The sequence below is a fragment of the Balaenoptera musculus genome, chromosome 16, assembly GCF_009873245.2.
Source record: "Balaenoptera musculus isolate JJ_BM4_2016_0621 chromosome 16, mBalMus1.pri.v3, whole genome shotgun sequence".
NCBI classification, from domain to species: Eukaryota; Metazoa; Chordata; class Mammalia; order Artiodactyla; family Balaenopteridae; genus Balaenoptera; species Balaenoptera musculus.
In genome coordinates, this window is record NC_045800.1 from 47,187,886 (window position 1) to 47,215,155 (window position 27,270).

General features: G+C 41.5%; 1 protein-coding gene across 9 annotated transcripts in view; it reads right to left on the reverse strand.

Annotated features, from left to right (window-relative positions):
- Positions 1–27,270, reverse strand: part of MARCHF8 (membrane associated ring-CH-type finger 8) — a 111,041-nt gene that overhangs the window by 7,459 nt on the left and 76,312 nt on the right. For 7 of the 9 annotated variants that reach the window (XR_005016818.1, XM_036828677.1, XM_036828671.1 and 4 more), the window contains 3 exons: positions 15,734–15,784; positions 1,542–1,624; positions 465–1,310 (listed from right to left, as the gene is read on the reverse strand). Coding sequence is in view for 8 of the 9 variants with exons in the window: in XM_036828677.1 (XP_036684572.1) it covers positions 465–1,310; positions 1,542–1,624; positions 15,734–15,784 (980 nt within the window). In the remaining variant the exon portion in view is untranslated. The remainder of the gene's footprint in view (positions 1–464; positions 1,311–1,541; positions 1,625–15,733; positions 15,785–27,270) is intronic. The other 2 variants (XM_036828678.1, XM_036828675.1) reach the window with 2 other exon arrangements.

The window sequence follows — 27,270 nt, forward strand, 5'->3', positions numbered from 1 at the left end:
GGCTGCATCCAAGTTAAAAGGAAGGAAGGAAGGAGCTGCTGAAGAGCAGCCCTTCCCCATGCACATCGTGTTGCAGGTGGAGCGATGGGTAAAAACGAGGTCGAGAGGAGAAGCCAATGCTTAACATCTAGACCATCAAGCTGGAAGACTGGAGATACTATTTTCTTTCTTCCACTTTCCTCATGCAAAAGCTACTTATTTTTAGTTGAGAAGAGTCAGCTTGGCCTTTAATATGTGTAGCTTCTTCCTCTTTTATCATTTATGAAACTACCTTGGGACCCATGTCATAAAAATGGGTTTTTCAAATGATACCAATAATCTATTCTGGAGAAAACTACTTACTGATCTGTAATTGTGTACAACTGCCTATTCATTTTCCTGAAACTTCACATATTAAAGCAAGATGAGGCCATGGAGGTGTGGGGAGCAGAGAGGGTCAGAATGGTGGTTCTTGGCAAACCAACCTGCAGGCATCCCCTGATGTGGACACGGGAGAGATGGGGGGGCCCTTTTCAGAGAGAGGGGAAGGACCATCCAGGTCACTGTCCTTTTCCACCGAGCAGATGGGCGCCCGCAGGACCCTGCTCTTCGGTTTTGCGGATGTGCTGTCCTCAAAGACGTCATCATCTCCCGTTTCGTCGGAGCAGAAGCCCGCGCTCCCGGCCGGCCCGCTGGAGGACTTGGCGGGGTGCGGGCCGGCAGCGCAGCTCTCCAGCTCGTGGAACCAGTGCAGGCTGCTGGTGCTCAAGCCGTGTGACAGCGAGAACAGGTACCGGAGCAGCCGCCGGCTTCTGGACACGGCCTCGCCATCTGCCTTCTCGTCCAGAAGCAGGACGTGCATGCCCCCCTTGCTGGCTCCCGCCTCTGAGGCCGCTGAACGATTGGCGGAAAGGGATGAAACACAAGAATGTTTGGAACTGCCAAAAGGTTTGCGATTCAGTGTTCTTTTTTCTTTCTGGTGGAACCTGTTAATACTGAGACACGGGTCTTGAGGGAGTATCAGTTTCCCTTCAGAGCAAGTTCTCTCCGCATAGTCAAAACTTTCCAAAGCATCCTGGGCCTTCTCACCCACATCATTCAGGGATTTTGAGAACTTTAGTGTTCTTCTGGCTTTGGTATTCTTAGCAGGCTTCAAGGCCTGGACCCACTCTGAGCCATGGGAATTTCTCTTTGATGCCTGCACTGTGTCTTGACAGACAACTGTCACAGTGAGCCCTTGTGTCAGAGAACTCTGGCAGGGAGGAGCTTTCAAGACAACAGCAGACTGCACGGGACTGTGGTGACAACACTCAGAAAACACTGCACTGGAACTGCACGCAGAAAACAGTGGAATAAAAGCACAGAAAGTAAAAACAATTTTAAAAGAGAATAGACATCAAAGTGAAGAAATGAGACTTGCGTGGTACCTGGTGAGCAAACAGCACGTAAAACCAGGTTGATTGTTTAGAGCAGAGGCATATGGAGAATCAAGAACCTGCAGACATGAACGCTCATTCCTGAGATGCACATGAACCACCGTAGCGTGTGAAGCAGAGCATTACCTGCAGATGTCCTGATTGGAGGGCGTGACAGAAGTGCGAGAGAAGGCGGACACTGGAGTGGATGCCACTGAAGAGCCCCCAGCCTGCAACAACACACCTCCAGTCAGTTTTCAGGAAAAGCCAGGGGACTGCAAACACCACTTCCTTGTGAATGGCAATGGGTGTGCCGTTGCCCATCGCTCAGTGAATAGCACGTATTAGGTCCCTACGAGCCAAGGTAAGAACAAACCAAGCAGCACTCTTCTTTTCTCAGATGAAGGTAAAAGTGTAGCCAAGAAATATTTGAGACTCTGGAACAGCACCATCAACCTCCTGTATATTCAGTGGTCATTTATCTTCTAAGCATCTAAACTTAATTAGTTCATACATAAGTCAAGAAAACAAGCACCGTTAGGTACACGCAAATGCAAAAGAAACATGAAGCACCTTCCCTGCCAGCCTTGCTTCTCCCACCCAGCACTCTTTAACCTGGTACCTGGGATCATCCTCGTCGAGGTTGGCAGAATGTGAGAGCCACTCCTCCCTCAACCCCTGGCAGTTGGTCCACAAACCCTCACTACCCTGCCAGCGCTCTTTATACAAAGGGGAGACTACCTGAGCACAGGGCCACCAACCCAGAGCTCAACCCCGGGCCCAGGAGGGGGCTGAGCACAGAATGCTCCCAAGTCCTAATCTTGGGATTGTGTATTGAGAAAATTATCAAGAACATGTAAATGTGGAAGAAAGTATAGCAAGAGGTCATGAGATACAGCAGGGGCTCTGAGGGGTCGTGAACAAGCCAAAATTAGAGAGAAGTCTGGGAGGGTGAGAAAGTACCACGGTGGGAAGAGAAGTGGAGGAGAGAAATAGGATCAGGGAGCACAGCTGGGCTGAGGATGCACGACCACCACTAGAGGGTCCCCCAGCCTCCCACTCCAGCCTCTGTGGGGCCCTTGCCAGGCCTCATCAAGACTGACTCCTGAGATTCCACGGCCCTCACAGCACCCTGTGTGTTCTTCCCCGCTTAGGACAGTTATCCTGAGGGACAACTCAAGGGCCACGGGAAGACAGTACTGTGAGTCTGTCATCAAGAGCAAGCTGACCTCTCCTCCCTACCCTCCCCAGGCCCACTCCAGTGGCCCTCAGCCCTGCTTCTTGATTCTGGAGAGCCCATCTGGCCACTATTCCCCGGCTGGGGCCTAGCGCCCACTCTTGCTCAGTGCCAACCCCAGGATGTACTCTCATCCTGGCACTCCAGCTGTGGGACCACGGACTTGCATCAGCCACCAGGACAGCTCTCCCCACCTTGCCTCTCCAGCGAATACATCAGCCTGGGAAGAGCCAGACAGAACTGGCGCTCTGACTGAGGTGTCCACTGGACGGCTACTCCTGCTCCCCAGCACGGGGATGATACATCATTTTAAACCCAGCTCAACCTAAAGCAACTTGATCCAAGAAGTTACATGGTATCATGCTACATGTATATGCTAAAATTATGCAGCATTACTCAATGAGCACATCTTCTGAGTCACCAAAGAATCCACATTTACTTTCTAAGTGAATGTGCATGTGAACGTTGGGTATATTCTCCATAAAAGCATTGCTGGTCAAAGTTCTTAAGAATCTAAAGTTTATTTGGAGCCACGAAAATGACATCCCTCCAATAACCTTGAACTACTTGGTCATGATTCCTTCTAAAACAAATTGTGTGTGTGTTGGGGGGCGGTGGTCTCAATATTATGCTGCTACGTTCCCACTGCACGAGCTACCCACCCTCCTCTGCTTTCTCCTGTGCCCTCCTCCAGGGCAGCCATCATGGTCTCCTCTGTCTATCCTCCTGAGATGAGCACACAGGGCCTTTACTGTTAGTCGCTGCACAGAGGCAGACTGAGGAGAGCCACACTAATGTCCCCAGCTCCTACAGTCAGCCTGGTCGCTGATGTTCAGCCCTAGCCTCACTCTGAGATGGGGAGCCTTCTTGAACTTCTTGCTCCCTTCTTTAACTTGTGAGGGTGACCAGCAGCTCTGTTCAGCATCCATAGGCAAGGCCACAAGCTGGTCATGGTGTAGAAAAGTGAGCGTCGTCACCATGCCTCCCCAAGTAGACCTGGGAGGAAGGGAGGACGGGAATGTAGGTTCACGTCCTTGTCCCTCACTGCTAAGAGGTCAGCTCTCCTTCCTCTTGGTTGCTGGCTCAAGCTTAGTCGCTTGGACTGAGGTACAGAAGGAAGCGCCCTCCCCACGTGAGGAAGGGAAAAGTATACTGCTCACCAAGAAGACGGGGGCAATACCTAGTTACCTCCCTCCTTGTTACATTCTAAGGACAGGAGCCTCTTGAAACCACACGTACTTTCCTGTATTCTGAAGGGAAGGCAAACCCTGTGAAAGGAAAATGGGGTCTTATCTGGAGAATGAGGCCCTCCCAGGATCAGTGTCTTTGAAAGGAGGCAGGTCTCAGATGGGAAGCTGAAACCAAGACAAAATGGCCTCTCACTCCTGTTCTGAACCTCAAGTAATTCATGTGAAAACGGGAAGTCCAGGGTGACGATCACATTATCACACATCCGTGATAGCAAGGCTCAGTGGTAGGAGGCAAGAGCCTCGGAGCAGAACAAAATCTGCATTGAGGAAGCAGCCGGACTATCCACACACTTGACATCTGCGATCCCTTCCCCATGAGGTTCCCGGCTCAGGTGTGTCACGGGGACTCACACAGAGCACTTGCAGCAGACTGGCAGGCCTGCGGGACGGCGGCAGCCCCGAGCCCCTGCTGTGTTTGGGAAACAGGAACAGCCTCGGCATCCTCTATCTGTGCTCCTGCCCTCACTTCATCCTCTCTGATCCCACAAAGAACATCACGAGACACTTTCAGCAGGTAATATCCAAGCCTCGACAAGCCTCCCAATAACAGAGAAGAAGTCTCCCTTCTTCTTAGATCATGAGGTTACAAGGAACATTTCAAAATCTACTTACTGTTGTTTTACATACATACAAACCAACAAATGCCTTATCCCGGCTCCTTCTCCTTAAGAGCGAGAAAATGAGCAAGATTCATGGGGCCATCACAGCCCCCGTAGAGGTCCCTTCTGTCACCAGCTAAAGAGGAGCACATGTTGAGAGTTCAGGACCAGTCCTCGCACAGAATGATCATCAAAGCACAGCGACAGCAACTTTAAAAAGCTTAACTTGTTGCTGGTATCAGGCCGAGTAAAATCTATCAACCTACCAAGGAGGATTTAAAAGACTGGCCTGATCAACAATGGCGACGACAAAATGAAGCCAAGAGCTTCAAACACAGTTCCAGGGTCCAACCAGGGAGGTCAAGGTAAGTCAAGGGGCTGGCAGTCCCCTCTCAGAGGCTCGGGCCAACAGCTCCCCAGCTCCTCCTGAGAGCAGGGGGCAGGGTGACATTCGGGAGGCCGTGCTGGCTCAAGGGAAAAGGAGACTCTGTGTCCCCCGCACAAAGCCGGAGAACACCCTCTCCCCTCCACGAGGATCAGACCACACAGGACTCCAGTTACTGATAAAAGGTGTAAATGTTCATAACGAGAAAATTCATATGTGTTGAGAAAACTTAAGCCCTCTGTTCCTGAAGTTCTTTGTTGGTTCTCAAACAAGAGACTTTCCGGTCATGAAAAAGAATGTAAAGCAATCTCACTACAAAAAAATTTTCGTAAAAATCCCCTTTTTAAGATGTTGTAATCAATTACGCCAAAACAAACCTCTGGATTCGGTCTAGGCCTAAATCCCAGTTGCTTTTATTTCTTAGGAATGAAAAGTTTGTTTTGCTGTCCTCAAGTCACTTAATGGTTGCCTTTCCTATCAACCCACTGTTTTAAATGATTTTATCAAGACTGCCAAAAACATAAGGAATAGAAAACTTTCCATATATCCCTGGTAGAAGCTGGCATGCTCCCACCTCTGTTTCCCTTTAAGAGAACTTACTGCCATTGGGAGGCCTGTCATAACAGACTCACCATGTAGAGTTCTCAGTCAGTCCGTGGCAGGAACTTACCAATTTGACACTGGAGGGGACCTTCCTCCCTGCAGGACACCAGCTGTACCTTCCGTAACCCTACCCTTCCCCGCTTGCTTTTTGCTTCACTTCCTTCCCTTGCTCCTTCCACTACGTTACTTTCCAACCTCCCTCTCAGCCACTTCCTCCTCCTCCTCTATTGCAAAACCCCACTGGGCCCTTTTTCATTTACCAGCAAAGCTACATTTAGAACATTTTGCTCTCTAACAACAGTGAATCAGCCCATCTGATCTTCATCAACAGGTATGGGGCCACAAGAAATGGTCTGGTTGGGCTTCTTTGCTTTTAAGCCAGAAGGAACTTGAGGAAGGACTAGAGAAGGAGGGCAAGATGCAAAGAGGGCTCGTGTTTACAACAGACCTCAAATTAGATTTATCAAATCAATGACTTAATCAAAAAATGGGAAAGGAAATACAGATGGCTCTAAAACATCAGAAGATGCTTGACCTCTCTCACAACAAGGAATACAAATTAAAGCTCCAATGAGAAATACCATCATCATCAACAACAAAAAGAGTTTTAAAAAAATCAAATACCCATGTTGGCAAAAGTATGGGGTAACAAGCATGCTTACACATTGCTGGTGGGAAAGCAACCTGGTAAACCTCCCTCCTAAGATGGCAATTTCTCTGAGAATTACAAATGCACGTGCACTTTGTCCCAGCAACTCTCCTTTTAGGAATTCATCCTCACACATATGCAGGAAGAGGTTTGTACAAAACTGTTTGTGGGAGCAAACGGGTGGCATAACCTCATTGCCCGTGGGCTCGTATCTGACTGAGTTAATACTGGTACAATGATAGAAAGGAAGGTGGGCAATCATTAAAAGAAGGGAAAGCTCATTATGTGCAGTAAGGGGTATATGGAGGGAGCAGGCAGAGACGAGAGCCACACCACGCACGCTGGCACGTGCAGACTATCTGTCAATGGCTCTCAATAGTGGTTTCCTGTGAAACACGGAAGGAGAGCAGGGACCCCGGGCAGGAGGGACACCGACTTTTCATGAAGACCCTTTCCAACCTTATACCACTTAACCATGAACAGGTATTTCCTAAACACAAATTTATTTTTAAAGTAACATGCGACTGAAACTCTAAGAAGTACAATAAAACTGCACAACCAACTGTAATGATTTTCCAATTCTGGAAAAACTGGAAAAGAAATTGATTTCATGGGTCATGACCTACATTTTTAACAATGAAATAAAATAGATGTCAAAGTGCATCTGACATGATGATTAAGTCTTTGGGGGAATTTTTTCTTTCAGTTGTGTGTGTCAATGAACTGAGTTTCAATGTAAAAACTATTTCTTACAAAGGATCATGGTCAACATAATTTGAAAGTCATTGCACTACTGTATTTCTACCAAAAAAACATACCAAACAAACAAAAGTATCAAAATAAGTAAAAGAAAAAGAAGATGGCTAAATCAAGAAAGCATGTTAGGGACTTCCCTGGTGGTCCAGTGGTTAAGACTTCTCCTCCAATGCAGGGGTTGAGGGTTCGATCCCTGGTCAGGGAGCTAAGATTCCACATGCCTCGCCACCAAAAAAAAAAAAAAACCAAAACATAAAACAGAAGCAATATTGTAACAAATTCAATAAAGACTTTAAAAATAGTCCACATCAAAAAAAAATCTTTAAAAAAAAAGAAAGCATGTTACATTGTCAGCACAGAGATTTTGAAAGTGAAGGGCTCTGACAGCTATCAAGAGAGAGGTTTTTCCTCTACAAAGATGGCATTTGCCACTTGTATTAGATTTTTATTACTATGTTAACAAATTACCACAAACTTAGTGGCTAAAAACCACAAATGTATCACGCGACAGACAGAGTGATAGGACCCTCTGCTCAGGGTCTCCCTTCTTTGTGGAGGCTCTGGGGAAGAATGCACTTCCACATTCATTCAGGTTGCTGGCAGAAGGCAGTTCCTAGCAGGTTTAGGACTGAGGACCTGTTTACTTGCTGGTTGTCAGCCAGGGGCTGCCTGCATTCCCCATCCATCCCTCCCCATCTTCAAGCCCACTCTTGCTTCCAATCTCTGCCACCAGCCAGAGAAAGCTCTCTGCCTTTATGAGCTCATGTGATTCCATTAATACAATGATCTCGTCAGCAATGTCTCATCATAGTGACAGGCTCTGGGCATCAGGGTGGGACACCTTTGGGGGGCCATTTAGAAATTCTGCTTACCAGACCACCTTACCTTTACTTTCTGCTCAGGAGGTTACTAAATGCTACCGCGCTCCTGCCCCCAAACCAAGAGAGAGTGACTGGGTCCTTACTGCTGCTCAGCAGGCCTGACTTCATATAATAAAGCCAAATAGAGTCTCACTTGGTGTTTAGACACTGCAATGTACAGACTGAGACTGCGTTTCAGCAAACCTTCTGCTTAGCGCAGAATTTCCTCTGTGAAAAGAAACGTTTCATTAAGAGAGATTCTGATTTCTAAAAATAAACACCCAGTTGTATTCAACTTCCAAAATGACCTACAATTAAAGAGGAGAGGCCAGTTCTGTGGCTGCTCTGATACACACATGTTGACTCCTGATGAAGGGCTGGGCCAAGAACGAGCTTTCACAATAGCAAGTAATTGAAACTGACCGCTAAAAAAGTCAATATAAAATACGTACAACACAGAATTCATGGAGGAGAGTGTACAATAAAAACCACTGAATTCTAAAATGATTTCCATTATAAAGGACTCTCGGCTTTGTCTAGCGAGTAGCACCAACACTGAATTCTTTTCTTCGGTGCCCTTTTAGAGAGAGTTGGAATTACGTGAATAATAATATGTCCCCAGCATAATGAGGGGCATATGTCATAGCACTGCTACAGGGAAGACAACAGCTGAAGGGACTTTCTCATGGCTCATCTTACAAAGCAGGTCTTTAAGCTACTGTTGGGAATCTTGCAAACATAACTTGTTTTCAATAAATTACATTGAAGACAATGATTTCTGAGCAAAGATAACTTCACATTCCCAGAAACTATAAGTGTAACCATATAAAGGCCCCCAAACCACCAGAAATACCATGGTGAAAGGGCTGGGTTTCTGAGTTATTTAGTACTCAAAAGGACCCTTTACTACTACAGACTTCCTTTAAATATTTAACTTTTTTTTAATAAATTTTTTAAAATAAATTTATTTATTTTATTTATTTATTTTTTGGTTGCATTGGGTCTTCGTTGCTGCGTGCGGGCTTTCTCTACTTGCGGTGAGCGGGGGCTACTCTTCATTGCGATGTGCAGGCTTCTCATTGCGGTGGCTTCTCTTGTTGAGAAGCACGGGCTCTAGGTGCACAGGCTCAGTAGTTGAGGCGCACAGGCTTAGCTGCTCCGCGGCATGTGGGATCTTCAAGGACCAGGGCTCGAACCCGTGTCCTCTGCACTGGCAGACAGATTCTTAACTACTGCGCCACCAGGGAAGTCCCTAAATATTTAACTTTTCAAATATAACTGAAATGCATTTTTATTTCCAATCATTCTTTGAGAAAATTCTGAGGTGGTAGCAAAAGCACTGGTTTTTGACTCCAAAGTCCTCAGTCTGTGTGTGTTCCAGGGTCACTCCACTAAGCACACCACCTCCCAAGGGCACACCACTTGGAGCAGGAATTTAATCATTTAAAAATCAGGTCAATAATCCACAGGGCTGCTATGAGGATCAAATAAAATCAGAGAGGCAGAAATGTGACACACACCATTCTTGGAACGTCTCCACTGCGAAGAAGGCTTCCAGGTGGACTACTACTGCTTGATGGTCTGCAGAGTAAACCTGCAGGTACATTTGTGATGAAATGCCCCCATTCCAACAGAGGCAACCGCTGCCCACTCACTGGCATGAGAAAAGTTTCTGCCCAGGCTACTCACCTGGCAGGTGAACCTTTGGCCTGGGAGAATGCGACTGACAAGGAACACGGGAGACGAGAAAGATGACCCCCAACTTAATGTTAAGGCTCTTCCTCTAAAGCCAAATGTGTTAGGTGACAAATGAAATCAGTAATCTCTTTAAGCACACGCCCTCCCCGACCCACAATCTAAAAGAATATTCAGAGACCTGCTTGAAACCCCTTTGCTGGCCCCAACGCCCCAAGCCCAGCCTCCCTCTCTGCTCTGCGACTCGGCATTGGTCACCAAGCACTCCACACCCTCTTGCTCCTCCTGGAGATGCTCCCACACCCCACCCAACACAACTGGCCCTTCCTCAGGTTTCTCCTCAAAAAGGGCTTTTCACCCCTATTATTCATTGTCCTTGTACCCTGGTTCATTTCTTTCCTGGCACTTGTCAAGGTTTATAAAAAGATGTTACTGGAACAATATGTTCACCAAGAAGCTGCTACTGTTCAGCCTTGCACAGTGCCTAGCACACAGGAGGTGTTCAATGAACACTTGTTGAATAAATAAAACAAGGACACTCTGGAGTAACTGTGTCTCTTTTAATATGTCTAAAACAGAGGTTCTCAAACTTGTTGGTCTCAGGACCCCTTAACACGCTAAAAAAACGAAGGAGGCCCCCAAAGAGCCTCATTCTTATGTTTATGTGGGTTACATCAACCACATATTAGAAATTTTTAAAACACAAGACCACCAGCACACATTCCATTAGTGTCAGAGAGAAGATGCCATCTTGCATGCCACTCAGTCTCTGGAAATTCCACTGTACACCTGTGAAAGAATGAGAGTAATAAAAGCAAATAATGTCTTCGTATTATTATGAAACCGATTTTAACCTTCTCCCTCTCCCTGCCAGGAGATCCAGAAGCAAACTGAAAACTGCTGGTCTAGAGTTTCAGCCAAAAATTAAACTGTAACCAGTCAGAAGGTTAAAAAAAAAAAAAAAGAAAATATGGTCAGTCAATCTTTATAAAAGGGGAGCCAAATAGCAAGACACTGACCATGGAGCTCCATCAGGACCCAAAGTGAAGCTACGTGGTGTTCATGACACACGTGAAGCAGGCTGTTACCACTTGATGCCATTCAACTCCACCAATTCATTCTCCTTGTTTCTACTGCATGAAAATAAGTATCTTGTCTTTGGGATAGTTGTTTTCTTCAGTATAAATTAAGAAAGGCACATTTGCCTTATACTTAACCCATAGGTCTGAGTAACCTAAGTCTGTCACTGGTTAACTCTGTATTCAGAAACAGAGAGAAGCAGGCCTTGGTCTTGACAATCACACCAAGGTGTGTGGCCAGCAAGCCACCATCCTAAGGCTGTATTTACATCTGACATGCGACATTCTGCTGTATCTCATTCCTACCTAATGGCAACATTAACTAGAAAATATTCAAGAGCTCTAGGAGAGTCAATGCTCAAATTCATTGAGATTTGCTTGCCAAACAACAGAACAGCAATAATTTTAAGTGCTCATTAAACATGTCCAATCTGACTTCTACCCAGGAATACTTGATTAACCAGAGGCAGGCACATAATGTTCATGGTATCCGAATAAAATTATGCAGAGCTCTAAAATATTCTGCCAGGTACCAGTCTTCAGCAACTGCTGGAGCTTAGTGAACTTGCTTGGCTGCAGGGAGGAGGGCACCCATGCTCCAGGCTTCATGATGGATGTCTAGCTTGCCACTGCCATCACCCTGTAGGAAGCGCTGCCAATCATGAACTTGTTCAAGAAATTGTGTCACCTGGACCAAATCCAATTCCCCGGGTTGAATAAGAATGCTTCCCTCAGGGTAAACTAACGCCATGTCTGTGTGCTGCCCTTTCCCGCACATAAGCCTCCCTTGAGAGGTATCAGCAGAGGCTCAAGAAAGCCCACCCCCTCAGTGAACCTGGCCTAGGCCAATTCCTTGTCTCTTAAAAAATTCCATTTGGACAGAGTGAGTTCAAGCCGCCTCGGGGAATTCTAACCTTCCTCTAAAGGGTTTTAGGTCAAAGCACAGTGGTCCTCACTGGAATGGTCCCAACCAACACAGCCCCAGGGTTTACAGGTACCTTGCAACTGGGTGGCCATGACAGCCATCACTCCCAGTGACCAAGGCTGCAAATACCTGCCTTTCATCTTTACCTAAAGAACTGGATTTCCCAAGAAGGTGACAAACCAGTTTTCTACTACAGTTTAACCCCATTCTGGCCAGCTCCTTTTTACCTTTTATGTCCTGCTTTAAGTATCCCCTCCTCAGCCATACCTTCCCGAAGCAGCCCTTTTAACTTCAGTTCCTCATAATTCTGTACCTTAGCCCCTTTTTTTTCACCTTCATAATAATTCTGTCTGCAGGTATTTTATGGCACTCTGCGTATTCCTCTCTTCTCTGTTTAGTTCAGCATTCAAAGCATAACGTCTTGCACACAGTTAAGTGCTGGACAAAATCTGAACTCACGCAATACTCCTAAACGCTGCACTGGGCCTCCTTGTATACGTTACAGCTGAGGATACTTTATGCCGAGTGATGAGACAGCTTGCAGGTGGTGGGCAGTGGTGGTACAACACCCCTGGACAGGGAGTCACGTCATCTCACCCTAACATGGCAGGCCTTCCAGGAGCAGCCTCCGTGATCACCCAAGTCCCCCGAAGGCTGTGTCAGTATCTCGCTGCATTCCCCCCACCAGCCCGTGCTCCAGGTCACCCTGGGAGTGAAGGCCACCTGTCAGCCAGAGGCTGAACATCTCTCCTACAGCAGAGACCCTACCTCTACCCCTTCCCCTCTCTGCACCACACAGCCTCCCAAATCCCCTTGTCTGTCAGAGCTCTAGTTCACAAAGGGCAGAATCAGGACCAGTGGTGGGTGATAGAATAAGAGTTTAGGCGACACATCGAAAGAACATTTTGTACTAGTTTTTTAACAGAAGCATAATGCAGACTGCAGGTGACTGACTAATGTGAGCACAAACTAGCCTGAAATCCAGCTAGAGGCTGAGTTGGCAGGAAAAGTCTCTTGACAAGACAGCAGAGATCTCAGGTAGCGTAAAACATGTCCATGGTCTGACCTTTCTTTGTATCTTCCATCTCAAGGGTATGAAGCATCTGCTTAAGTATGTTTGCTACACTGAAGGTAAGAGTTTTACATATCTTGGCCTAAAAGTAGCCTCAAACAACAGGCTCATTTTATAAATAGAAGAAAGAACTGCATTCTCAAAAACAAGTTACCTTGCACAGCAGTCCTGCCCTCTGTTCTGCAGCCCCATTTAACTGGTTCATGCCTAACATACTTAAGGAGGCTTGTATTTTACAACAAAATTTCATGCTGAGAGGATCACTGGGAAGTGAGTGGTGTGAGCACACAAGACTCCCCACTCCTGAGGTTTTCTTTTGATCCCAGTTAAGTGTGCAGGAACTCCTGCTGTGGAAATGCAAGAGACCCAAATCTTCTTTCTGCTCTGTGGCAGAAAGCTTGGAGGCTTTCACAGTACCCCTGTTTCTAAGAGTGTGAAAGTGTGGAGCTAAAACTTCTTTTTCAGAAAATTCCAACCCTGCCTACAGGAAAGCTCCATGTCAGCAGCCTTGTTTGTTTTGCTCATCATTTTATGCCAGCACCTAGAGCTCAGTGCCTGGCACAGAGAACACACAATAAAAATGTGTGCAAGAAGGAAAAAAGGAAAAAAGCCAGAGTTTTGATTAGATTTCTTAATTTTCACCCCCAGGTGATGTTTATCTTAAAGCATATACAGGCATACTTTGGAGATATTGTGAGTTCAGTTCCAGAGCATTGCAATAAAGCAAGTATTGCAATAAAGCCAGTCACACAAATTTTCTGGTTTCCCAGTGCACATAAAAGTTATGTTTACACTATACTGTACTCTATTAACTTTGAAGCAACATTATAACTAAAAGAAAAAAAGTACATACCTTAATTTAAAAATACTGTTAAAAAATGCTGATCATCATCTGAGCCTTCAGCAAGTCATAGCAGTACCATCAAAGATCACTGATCACAGATCACCATAACAAATATAATAATACTAATGAAAAAGTTTGAAATATTTAGTGAATTACCCAAACATGACACAGAGACAAGAAGTGAGCAAATGCTGTTGGAAAAATGGTGCCGATAGACTTGCTCAATGCAAGGTTGCCACAAACCTTCAGTTTGTAAAAAGCGCAATATTTGAAAAGTGCAATAAAGTGAAATGCAATAAAACGAAGTCTGCCTATGGTTCTGTCTTTGATCAGTAATGACATAATAATAGCTACCATCGGGGACTATCCTGACCCAATCAACCTAAGATCACCAGGGTTCAACCAAGTTTGACAAGAGTCAGTTTACTGACTCACTGCAATGAGGAAGCTGTCCCATGGCTCCTTGCAAACATTATCCCTAAGTCTCACAGCGAACCTGAAGGTTGTATAATTACCCTAATTTTACTCATCAAGAAATTAAAGTTCAGAGGAGTATCCTTCCCCAAAGTCACAGGGCTAGAAACCCTTGTCCACCTAACCCTCTTAACACCCTCACAGAGCGACTCAGAAGGCCCATGCCCCAGGCCTGTGACAAGCCCATCAAACGTTCCTCTAGACATTGTAAGCCATGAGTTTACAAACTTTTTTAACTATAGGAGGAAACTTTCCTTCAAACAAAATCTTCCTAAAACCATAAACAAACAAGAAACATATATTTGAGGCACAGGATAATAACATCCTTCAGAACTGCTCTTAGCCATTGGAGCAAGGCAATGAGTGCTACTGTGTGCTTTTAAAATGTTTAATTCAACTTAACCAGACAGGCCATTTAGATCTATGCCTTCTTACTTTTCTCTATGCTTATACGTTGGACAGCTCCTTCAAAAAGTGGCAGGGCAAAACTGGCCATTTTACTCAGACAGTAATGATCTACCACTACACAGTTCTATAGCTCCAGCATTCCTGGCTGAAGGAACAGCAAAAGAAAAGAAAAGAAAAGAAAAGGAGGTTGGAACAGCAGAGAGTATTTGGTTAAAGGTATTTACATGAGGTGGCTGAAGCTACCCCCACACTGGTCTGGGGGAAGGTCAGGTCAGCAATGAACCAAGAAGCACTCTGTAAATGGCCATTAGGCACACTAAGCACTGTGGACTTTTCTTTTCATGCAAAATTCACTGGCAGAATGACATGATTAGATCACAAGTATGCCTAAGAACAGATTGATTAATGTCTTAAAGGATTTTCTACATTCTACTTTTAAGTCAAAAGTATACTATAGAGTGATATGAATAAAAAACATTTGGCATACAATGTCACTGTTTATTTTAGAGAAATTAAGAGGCCTGAGACAGCAGGATAGGTTTTGCCACAATATTCAGATCTTCCTGTCAGGATCTGACACAGGCATGGAGAGAAAATCCATCTTTGCAAGGAACCTTCCTAGACACACCTGTATGGACAAGGGGTTGGCTAGAGGCCGTGTCTAGGCTGAGAGATGAGCAGTGCATGGGAGCAAGCTCACGGCATGGGAGACACCGTCTGCTGGCTCCGGGGTCACCCCTAGCATCTGATGTGCTCCTGGCAGGCTACTCAAGTGACTACCCCACAGGTGTATCAGGTGCTGCTGGCTGCCGATTTACCCCTCTGCCCTCCTTTTCCTAGCCACGTTCCAGCTGGCGGGGGTCTTGTGATCCAGTTCTGGCCAGTGAGATGTAAGCAGAAGTCAGGCAGCTGAGGGATGCTTCTGGGAAAGCTTTTGCCTTCCTGTTGAAAAGGGTCACTCTCAGCTGGCAGACCACAGCCAGGGTGCCTGGAGGTCCAGCTCCCACCTTGAGATCAAACATGAGGATGACAATATGCCAAGGAAGGTGGCACAAAGACAGCGAAAGGAGCCTAGGTCCCCGGCAACATCTGTGAGCACTGCGTCAGCCCTGAACCATCCACCTCCAGACATCTTGTCATCAGAACAGAAATCTATAGTTATTTAAGTCAGTAGAGTTGGTTTTTTATTACCATCAGGCAAATGCATTCCTAATTGAGGTGACAGATTCTCTGGTGACTCTCTGAGATTTCTTTTACTTGAAAGTAAACGATTTCTACTGGAAGAAATGGGGTTTTCTCCTATTAGTCACTCCCCCCAACACACACTCAGAATTGCCTCACTAGAAAAATATAACTGCTATATACCTCACGTGGTCCCAGAGTGGATTAAAGTAATGAACTGATAACTTTATGTCTTTAAAAGAGAAGAGTGTAAACACATGCCAGGTATAAGAATATAAAAACCCCAAGCTACAAAAATAACATATTTCAGTGGCACTCTACCTTAGAAATGTTACTTGAATGACTCATGGAATGTCCCAAAGTCTTCTCATGCTGCAAGAAAACCAAACAGGTGTTAAGTATCAAGCTTTGATTAAAATGGGCAAACTAGTAATTGAACATAACAATCCTACTAACAAATCATTCCCTCAACTAGAATTTGCTGTGCAGCTTTGCGGGCCAGCTATGAGATACTGGAGAATTTGGCAAAATCCAGAATAAAACAATAGTCCTTGCCCTAAAGGAATTTATTAATAAGGAAAGAACAGGAATTTGGAACTAACTCTAAAAATAAGACAGCAGTAATAAGTATCTTAAGAAGCATTCAAGTGGAGGTTCAGAAGCAAGAAGCTGCGTGTTCAGTTGTATACCATGTGGTCCATGCAATGAGGAGCTGCTATAAGATGTGGAAAGGGAAAGCAGGACAGATGACCCCACCCAGGCTGTCTGGCTGCAAAGTGTTGGGTACTCTGCAGGGATACTGCACAGCTCACACCTACTCCCTCAAGCCTGTTTGTCCTCCTGGATTAGAGAAATCTGAGAGTCCTGCTAGCCTCCTCCTTCTCACACTCCACCTTCAAGTCACAAAGTCTTAAAAACAAATTCTTCCTCCCTAATGTCTCTCAATCTCAAACCCCATCTCCATTTCTACTGTCAATGCCTTCGTTTATGTTCTCTTCATTTCTTCTTATAATTCTACCTGTTCTTTCTGCTTTTAAATTGACCTCCTTGATACACAATTGTTATAGACTGAATTGTTAACCCCCCACCCCCAATTTATTCCTTGAAGTCCTAACTCCCATTACTCACAATGTGACTACATTTGGAGGTGGGAGTCTTTAACATTGTAACTATGTTACAATGAGGCCATTAAGCTGGGCCCTAATCCAATATGAATGGTGTCCTTAGACGAAGAGGAAATTAGGACACAGATATACACAGACAGAAGATGCAGGGAGAAGATGGCCATCTATCTACACATTAAGGAAAAGGGTCCACAGGAAAAACCAAACCTGCTGACACCCTGTTCTTGGACTTCTAGCCTCTAGAACTGTGAGAAAATAAATTCCTGTTGTTTAAACCACCCAGTCTGTGGTACTCCGTTATGGTAGCCCTAGCAAACGAATATAATAATATTCCACACTATAAACTTCTAAAAAAAGCAAATGTTCCAAATGTAAATCTGATTTTTTAAAATAATAAAGTAACCTTCCCTGAATCCACTCAGCCTTGCTCTAAATCAAATGAGTTAAATAAAAAACTATTACAAATGGAAGAGATGATCTTAACGTGTATTTTTTAAGTTATCTATTCTCTTTTCAGTTCACATGCCATGCAATAACCATGGCGAAGATTAGAGAAGGTTGAGATGTAGGTAAAATTCTTTGATCAGAAGGAAGTACAAAGGACCTGGTGGATCATTTAAAAACTCCTTTGAGGAAGAGCTGATTCCATTCCACCAAGGCTCTCCTTAAAGAAAGCTGGCCACCAAGAAAATTTTGACTTTCTCCTTCCCCTCAATCCACCAAATCACAGACTGCCTTGACTTCTGTACACTTTGCTCCTGAACACTTGATATGACTAAAATGATGATGAAGTGTTTCAAGATCTCCCAAGCAGCCTGCAGTCAGCACGTGTTTTGGCAATGTTGTCTTCTTTGTCTTTATAGCAATGTGTTTGTGTAATTTTGGGAATAATTTTATTAAATTCTCCCATACTTTATAAATCTGAGCAGGAATAGAAGTTCAAGTCTCTTAAATGTAATACAATACAGACAGTGCTATTAAGTGTTTAGTCTCACAGAATGTTTCTTGGTCTTAAGCTCGTCAATTAGATAGTTATAAAGGAAAAGAAAAAATTATATAAAGTGTGCTCAAGGTGTTGGCAATATATCACTAAAATCTACCTCTCTGGGAAGTGAGTCCCTCTGTCCACAGAAAAGGTAAATTTACAATCATTCAAGTTTCATTCATGAGTCAAGAACGTACTAGGGACAAACATACAGCACTGCTGTAAATCCGACTTAAAGGCTCATCTGCTGGCGATTTACTACTAAATTTTAATTTAGTCTACTAAATTAAAACAAAGATACCATATGCTTTGGATTATTTGTACAGAAAACCAATTATAACCACTATCAAATTACCTGCTACCTTACAAGAAATGGCCAGTTTAACACCATCTGGAAATCTACAGAAAAGTTCTGAGCAGCAATAATTCATGTCCTAGACCTTCTGACATTCATTATTCCGTAAAGAATGGTACTGAGGTAGGGAGAAGCCTAGCTGTTAAGCTAGGTAACATTATAAATCCAGACTGAGATCTAAAAGTTGCTCTTTACTTTATGAACTTGAGAAATAAATTTAATGATGTAAAGCCTTTATTCTGTCTCCCTTGTTAGAACAATTCAATATTTTACATGGTAAAATCAAACAGCCAGCCCCAGAAGATACAGATGTTTTAAAGCCTGAAAGCTGTCAATATTTGGCATTGCTTCTCCACTACTTGGTAGGAAATTAACAATTCAGTTTCAAAAGATCATATTTTTGGGTTTTTTTTTCCTTAAACACTGCTACAATTATTTGGACTTATTGAAAGGAAGCAAATCCCAGGACTCATTCAAGTCAGTTTCTCATTCATTCCATACTTATTTACTATGCAACTGCCATATACAAACAACTGTATCAGTCACAGAATACTGACAAAAATAAATCTAACTCCTAGGCCTGTGCCATTGTTAACATTACCACAGAAGTGCCTTGAAATAGTGTTTCAATGAGGAATGTACATCTAGGGAAAAGGTGACGAAGGACATAAAAAAAGCACATACATAAATTATATCAGGTAGAGTGGGTGACACCATTCTCTCCTACAGTCAGAATGTCAAGTTTCTGAATGAGAAGAAGGAAAGTTTTCCAAACATCAACGTTGAGAACTGGAACGAGCCATAACGAAGAGAAAAAGAGTTCCAATCCAGCTCAAGCTGAAACTAAGCTTCAATGCCTAAGTGATAAAAACCCTGGCAAATTATCTTCACACAATCTCTAATACGTTCCGTCACTGCTCAGTGGGTCCCACCATCCTGTAACCCTGGGAGAGATGAGAGCCTCACTGCACCCTCCTTCCTCAGAGAGGGCATGGAGATGTCACACTGCTATACCACACACCTCCCTGTCTGCCTCTCATCTCCACATCTCTTTATGGACTCTTTTTGTCTACATTAAACAAGAAGCCTCCTCAGAACACAGCTCCATGCCCTCTTCTCACTTGTTGTCTCCCTTAGACCAGTTCTTCTGAAACTTTGTGCACTTGAATTACTTACGGATCTTGCTAAAATGCAGATTGTTAGGTCTGAGGTAGGTTGAGATTCTGTGTTTCTAATAAGCTCCCAGGTGACTCCCATGCTGCTGGTCCCCAGGCCACACTTTAAGATGCAAGTCTGATTCTAAATCCCAGGCCAGAATAATCCATGAAGGCTATGACTCATTTTTTATAAAGCAAATCATGACTACTGAAAAGGTAAATTTCTGTGTAAAAGATGGCAGTGAGCTCACAATTGAGTTAATACAAATAAGTCAGTCAGGGAACAGACTGATAAATAGACTGGAAAAAACTGAGTCAAGGTGTGAGAAAGGAAAGTTTTGTTAATGTAAGAAGTTACCAAATCACAAAGATAAAGAGAAGCTCTGTTGAAAAATATGGGACATTTCACAATTTAATCAGTCCTGTCAATGATTTTCCAAGTCCATATGTGACTCCAATAAAATGTACCCTGCAGGTAGAGCCAAGATGCAGAGCCTACTGAGACCAAACATGCCCTGTAACAAGCCAAGAATTAACAAGAAGACAATGAGGTGAGGTGTCTAAGCAAGTTTTGGGGACTCTGTATAAAGTAGTCAAACAAAAAAGAACTTTATGTGGGAGTTTCCCTGAAACTCTGAACATGAGCAGTCGTTACACACACACACACACACACACACCCAAACTTATGTGTAACAGACATGGGTAACTGTCTACCCAATATCTATCGCCACCAACAGAACTCCAACTTTATTCTGAGCAGCAACAGACCCAACCAAAAGTTCTCACTTTCTCACACTATTTTGCAATGAAGGGTAAATATGTAAGAAAATTCTCTCTAAAGATATTACCCTTGAGGGTTTCTGGGAAGACATTTTCCTCTCCTGAAACTGCTATTCCTTTCTCCAGCATTCCTCCTGCCCTCAGCCACCCTGGAATATATATGCCATGCCAGGAGGTACAGCAGTACCTTTGGTCTCAGGACTCCTTCACAACATAAAAAATTACCAAGGACTCCAAAAATCTTTTGTTTATGTGGGTTATATCTATTGATATTTACCATATTAGAAATTAAAATGGACAATTTTAAAAATATGAATCTCTTAATTCATTTAGAATTAACAATAATAAACCAAATTAAAATAAAGAACATTTCTATGAAAAACAACTATTTTTACAAACAAACAACTAAAGTGAGCAGAGTAGCATGTTTTTACATTTTTATGAATCTTGTTATTGTCTAATTAATAGAAGACAGCTGGATTCTCATATCTGCTTGTGCATTCAATCTCCTCTGATATGCTGTTTTGACTGAAGTAAATGAAGACTATTTGGCTTTATACAGTTACGTAGTTAGAAAAGGAATATGTATTTTAATAACCATGAAACAACTGTGGATATTATTCTTTGTACTACACAAAAACTCAACAGTTACCTGGCATTTAGACTCTGAAATGATATTAATGAACTTTTAATACTCTATTAAAATCAACTGCCCCATCTTTCTTTGAAACAATCTCTTAACCATGCCTGACTTTATAACATCACACCCTGGCCATATAGAGACTATTGGCTCACTGAATTATGCAAATCTCCAAGACTGACACATTTTATTATGCAATATCAAAAAACCCACACTCATTAATATGACCATCAATTGCATCAGAAGAATCTTTAATTACTGAAAAGCTACTAAGCTCACAGTGGTGGATACAAGTTTTCTGAAATTCTAATTTTTGCTTACAAACCTCAAATTTGGCAACAAAAACTGTTGCTTGCTTCCCTTAAAGTGAAAGACTGGCTCATTCATTCAATTTAGAGAAAACGTTTGCCAAATATCCAAGTCAAGATAACTATAGTTTGACTGTCATTCTTTCAAGTAAAAATTATATTCCATTAAAAAAAAGTAACTAGTTCAGGCAGCAACTCAATCATACAAGTGCTTTGCTCTGCACTTTGGTATGCAGTAGAAATGATTTATACCAGAGATGCAAAGAAGGAATAACACATGACCTCTAATGAGAATAGTCAATTAAAACTGGTACATATGTTAGAATCAGCAGAAAAGGACATCAAAATACTATTATAACTGTTTTCCAAATGTTCAAAAAGTTAAAGAGATTTAAGATGTAAAAAACAATCAAATCAAAACTTCCAAAGATAAGCAAACACTGAAAAAGCTATACAAAGATATATAGTCATTAACACCATAGATAAAACAAAAAGGAATTCTTAAAAAGCATTTGATAGCAGGAAAAAGAGAAGAAAGAGAGAGTGGTGTAAGAATACATGATTTCTCTCTGTATCATTTTTTACAACTATTTATGAATGTACAGTTATAATATAAAAGTTTAGCTATATACACATACATGTATATGTATTTATGTGTGTGTGTGTGTGGTGTACAGTTTAAACACCCTAATTAAAAGGCAGAGATTTTCAGACTGAATAAAAAAGCAAGACATAACTACATGCTGCCTACAAAAAAAACACTGTAAATATGTAAATACAAACAGGTTAAAAATAAAGGATGGGACACCAATAACAAGATGACACTAATAACAAGATGATAGAGGTGCTGAGATCTGATGGAGACTTTAAGCAGCCATTATAAATATACTCAAATGAGCAATCACAACACTCTTGAAATAAAATGGACTCAATAGCAGAGATGACAGAATAAAAGAATCAAGAACTTGACAGAAAAAGTATTCAATTTAATCAACAGAGAGGAAAAAAGATTTTTTTAAAAATATGAACAGATCTCAGGGATCTGTGAAGCAAAACAGTCTAACAGTCCTATCACTAGAATCCAAAAAGTAAAGAAGAATGAGTACAGTGATGAAAAATATTTGGAGAAATACTTGCTAAAATTTTCCCAAGTTTGGAGAAAGACACACACCTACAGATTAAAGAAGCTGAATGAACTCCAAAAACGATAAACTAAAAGAAATCCATGCCCATGATATCATAATCAAATTGCTCAATTTGGGAAATAAAGTACAAGAAAATCTCAAGTTTAATATTTTATTTTTCTGCAAGAGGGGAATATTAGAAAGTCCTAATATTTGCTTTCAACTAGACACCTTTGCCCTGATTTTCCCAGCCTTGCCCTTCAGTAGGATTGGTTCCCACTCCCAGCTCTAGGAGTGGGTACTGACTGGCTTAAAACAATCACTGTTGACAAGAGATTGCCTATCTATCACCACTTAAATTCATTTGGTCAATTCTCACATTTAGGGTCTGTTACTTGCAACTCTCCAGGTCCTGGTGCCAAATTCTGTTACAGTTAAGTTGCTATCCATTTATTTGTTTCTAATCAATGGCACAGGCTGGTAACTAATGCCAGTCTTTTGGTCTAGCCACTGTCTGAGCTAGGAGGGAATTTCTGTTTCCTAGCAACATTCTGCCCCTACTCCTTGCCACAGTGAATGGTTGAAGGCCAGGATAACATTAATTCCTTTAGGACAGTCAGAGCCATCTCTTAGAGCTATCCTATTCAAACCACATTATTCTATCCTATTCAAATATCCTGGGTGGGAAAACTGGGATCTGCTTGGAAGGGAGAGAACTTTGGCTCTCTACTATGTTTGCCTTGATTTGTTTATCTCTGATAAATTATTTTCCATTGGGAATTTGGTTTTATGGTCTCATCATCTTTATAACCTCTGTATTTCTATAAATGGGTTAATGGGTAAGACTATAGATAATCTGATATGTTAGTTTTTTCTGTTTGTCTATTTGTCTGTTCAGAGCTCAAGTCAATTAAGAACTCATAGCCACAGGAAAGAAAACAGGTCTTTGATACAGACCAATGAATTTTGTAATTTTATGTTTACTCTTGACCCATGGCTGAAATTTTGGAATTGTAGCTATAAGCTTTGTGTCTGCATGTCTATGTGTCTGTAATTCAGAAAGGTCTTTAACTTTCATTGTGTGAAGGTGTAATAATTTTCTACCTAGGGATGGTATTAAATTAGATTATAAATCTTACTAGATTATAAAATCTCTCATAATAAGGGAATCTAGAACCAGAAGTTGACTTATATAGGTAAGTACTTGTATAAACAGAGTATTCCTAAAATTCCTAGAAAGTAGGGAAGGTGGAATTCTAATACTTTCAGTGTGCTAGATTATAAAAACATCCCTACAGAAACCAATTCAGAAATGTCTTAAGAAATCAGATTAACATAATTTAGGCAAATTTTTGGCAAATGAGACTGGCTTAATATTTATAGTTTAATAAACATAGCTATGTCTTTTCTGATTTATCAGTGTTAAGTATAAGCATAGATTTTTATTCTATCTGGGTATTTTTCCTAAACTTATAAGTTTTCTGATTGAAAAAACTATCATTACCTCTACCTAATGTTTAAGATTATGAAAAATGTAAATCTGTGTTTAACCAAATCCAATCATTATTCTGATGAACTTATATTTGGATACCTAGAATATTTATAAGTGAGAATACTGAAACATTTATTAGTAAGCATAATTTTAAATTTACATACTTTTGCTTCATATTTCTATGTGCTACAAAGAGACTGCATCTTTGAATCTGTTAATCTGTTAAACGTGTTCAATTTTTGCCTCTATAAGACTTGTATAAGAATATGTGTAGCTATAAAAAGTTGTATTAATGCTGGATGTTAGCCCTGCTAGTCTGCTAAAATGATGGTGTGTGATAGCTCACAATTACCCACCCTCTAGTTTCCTCTGTGTAACAGAAGTTACTTTGGTTAAAAGTTGAAACTAACACATGTGAATGAGACCACTAGAAGCAATGGCGAACAAGAGGTACAACTTTATGTGTTCAGTAATGAGATGGGTTTTTGGTTTATTAAGGGGAAAAAATAGTTTTGTCCTAAAATAAAAGGGCTGGTTATTCCAGAATAAGAAAGACCTGTGAAGAACAAAACAAGAAAGTTGTAGAAGGTTTGAGGAAAGGGAATTTTATTTGCCCTAGCCCAAGCTGGCTCATTCTTGATGGGTTAATTAATGATATTTCATAAAAGAGCTTGTAATTCCTTTAGTATCAAATATTATGCTGATGCAAAACTAGAATTTTATTTTAACTGTTAAAATTACAAATTTTCTTGATAATTGGTCTTCTCTCAGTAAGAGGTTATTCTTTAACCTCTTTATTCTCAGTAGAGTTATTCTTTACCTTCTCTACAATATCCCTAGGTAACAGACTCTGTGTTTTATCAGATTAATTTTCTGTGCTTTTTATGTTAACTTTATTATGTCCTTGATTTAAGTAGAAAACAAAGGTTCCTCACTTATGAAAGAGTTAAATTCTTTACAATAATGTTACCTTCTATGCTTATTTTTCAAATGTTTATTGTCACTTTAAAATGAGTAGTCACTGGGCTTCCCTGGTGGCGCAGTGGTTAAGAATACACCTGCCAATGCAGGGGACGTGGGTTCGAGCCCTGGTCCAGGAAGATCCCACATGCCGCGGAGCAACTAAGCCCATGAGCCACAACTACTGAGCCTGTGCTCTAGAGCCCCTGAGCCACACCTACTGAGCCCACGAGCCACAACTACTGAAGCCTGCATGCCTAGAGCCCGTGCTCAGCAACAAGAGAAGCCACCTTAATGAGAGGCCTGCACACCGCAAGGAAAAGTAGCCCTTGCTCGCCGCAACCAAAAAAAAAAAGAAAGCCCACGCGTAGCAACGAAGACCCAACGCAGCCAAAAATAAATTTATAAAAAAAAAAAGCTAGAGTAAATATTAAAATGAGTAGTCATTGTTTCTCAGGTACCCATGATCCAATTTCTCTTTTAAATGTTCAAATCTCCTGAAAACTTTTGGTTTCTTGTCTTCACAAAATCAAATCTTAAATGTAAAATAAAATGAAATCAAAATTTCATGATATCTTTTGCTCCTAAACCTGTCTTTGAGATTTCCCAGGGGGGCCCTGAAAAATCACAAAGGTTTATCTTTTCATCCTATAAAAGGAAAGGTACTGAGACTAACTAGGTTTTCTTGATTTGTTACTATTGATGAACTGCATGGGAAGAGTTATGAAATGAGAAGAGATCTGTCAGTACTGCGCTGTCGTGATACATTTCTATTTATCAGAGTCCTGATGCTGCTCTGTACTCTGTAGTTGTTATCAGACATGATTCCTGTTATTTTTTTAAAATGTTAACGTGGTCACTACTTTACTTTTAATATTTGAATCTAGCACCTTCTAGGCCAATGGTTTTCAGTTGGGGATTCCCATCACCTACTATGGAGTTTCATCAATATACAGAAAGTTTAGGAACTATTTCAGACTTACTGAATCTCTTTACTTGACAGTCCTGATATATTTGTGTTGTATTCATGGTATATTAATGTCTAAGGATTATTATATCTGAAGATTTTTTTCTCTGTAAAGTTTATGCTCATTCATTTTTTATAAATCAGATGTACTGTTCATTGCATTCCTTAAATATAGAGTTTATTATGTTTATAATTATTTTGTCTAAAATTTGGGGGGGACTGACTTAATTATCTTGTTTTGCATGCCGAAGAAATAGCCAAATTTCCCTGCCAGTTACATGTTTCTTGACATAAACTCTCTCATAAGACATTTCATTTTTAAAAATATCACTAATAGAGTAAGCACAGCCATTTTAAGTCTTTTGCCATCTACAGATATTTTCTGTTTGTTTATTTTAGTCTGATGTTTCCCTGAAAGCTCTTGCAATCAGCTACAGGCTACAGGGCTGTGTCAGAGGCCCATGGAAAAGGACTATGCCAGGTACTTTTGGGTACAGGCTTCTGATGGCATCATTTAAACAACTCTGAGACCATACCAGTGAACTAAGTCATGATTTCCAGAACTCTTACCAAGATTCAGTGCAATAAGAACTAATCAAACAAGGTTAAATGAATTGATGAGGGAATATTGTTAGTTTTGTTTTAAACATTCTTGATACTGTTTGAATGTTCTATTTCCTAAATATATAAGGAAGCCCTTTCTCTTTCCTTTAACTCACAATAATTTAGTAGACTCTGCTTTCATAAACTGAAATGAAACCCCTGTCAATGATATCTTATTCTCCCTGCCTGAGCCCTCCAGAATTCATAACTCTTATTGCATATTCTTATCTTCATAGCAATAAAGTTACCTGCATAGGTTCAATAAGAATCTGTCCTCTTTCTTACTAGGACATAATTGGAAACTCTGATTTTGCAGCTAAGCTCACATTTAAGGATGGTGCTCATTCAATCAGATATGACCAGGCACATTTAAGGAACTCAGGTTGTGTTTTTCAGAGCCCTTCTTGGGAAAACTGGCTTAAAGGTTCCCAGCCTTACAGACAAGTAAGGAAAGCCACTTCCTGGCAGGCCTAGGAAACAAAGTATTTGGGGGATCTCAAGAAATTAGGAAAATTTATAGGTACTGTAAGTGAAATTTGATAGCAAGTTCTTGGTTTGGCTTCCTAATGTTAGGACCACAAATAATGAGGCTTTAAAAAATCCACTTTGATATTCCTTAGAAAAACTTCCAGCAAAGCAACTTAAGAAGGCCCATAAGGGAAATTAACACTCTTGTTGTCCCTATATAAATTATCAGGCCAAATCTAATAGGATCTTAATTTTGATCAAGAATAATTTTTCTATGAGATTTTTTATCAAAAGAGGGGAGACTATAGGGGAAAAATGTTGAGTTTCAATGGAAAACTATGAGCTATGTGCAATTCTTTGTACAATGTAGGTACTTAATAAGTAAGTGATGTCCTATTTGAGAGTGACTTTTGACTTCCACCCCTCTCCCATGGAAAAATCAGTTTTGTCTCCATTTGCAGTTCTCAATATTTCCTTTACATAAATTGGTGCTCTTTTGACTTTTCCTTTGAACTTGTTGAACATCTGCTAGTTCTTTCATATCACATGAGTATAATAAATTCCTTAATATTTGTTCATGAGAATCATGATTTTACCTTTTCCTGAAAAAATATTTTTCTGGTTGTAAGCTCATCTTTTTTGTTTTTTCTTGTGGTAAAACACACAGAAAACTTACCATTTCAACCATTTTAAAGTGCACAATTCAGTGACATTAGTATACTTAAAATGTTCAGCAACCATCATCCCTCTCTAGTTCCAGAACATTTTCACTACCCTAAAACAAAACCCCATTCCCCTCTTCCAAGTCCCTAGCAACCACTCATCTGTTTTCTATCTCTGTCTTTCATACAAATGGAGTCAGACAAAATGTGGCCTTTTGTGTCTGGTTTCTTTC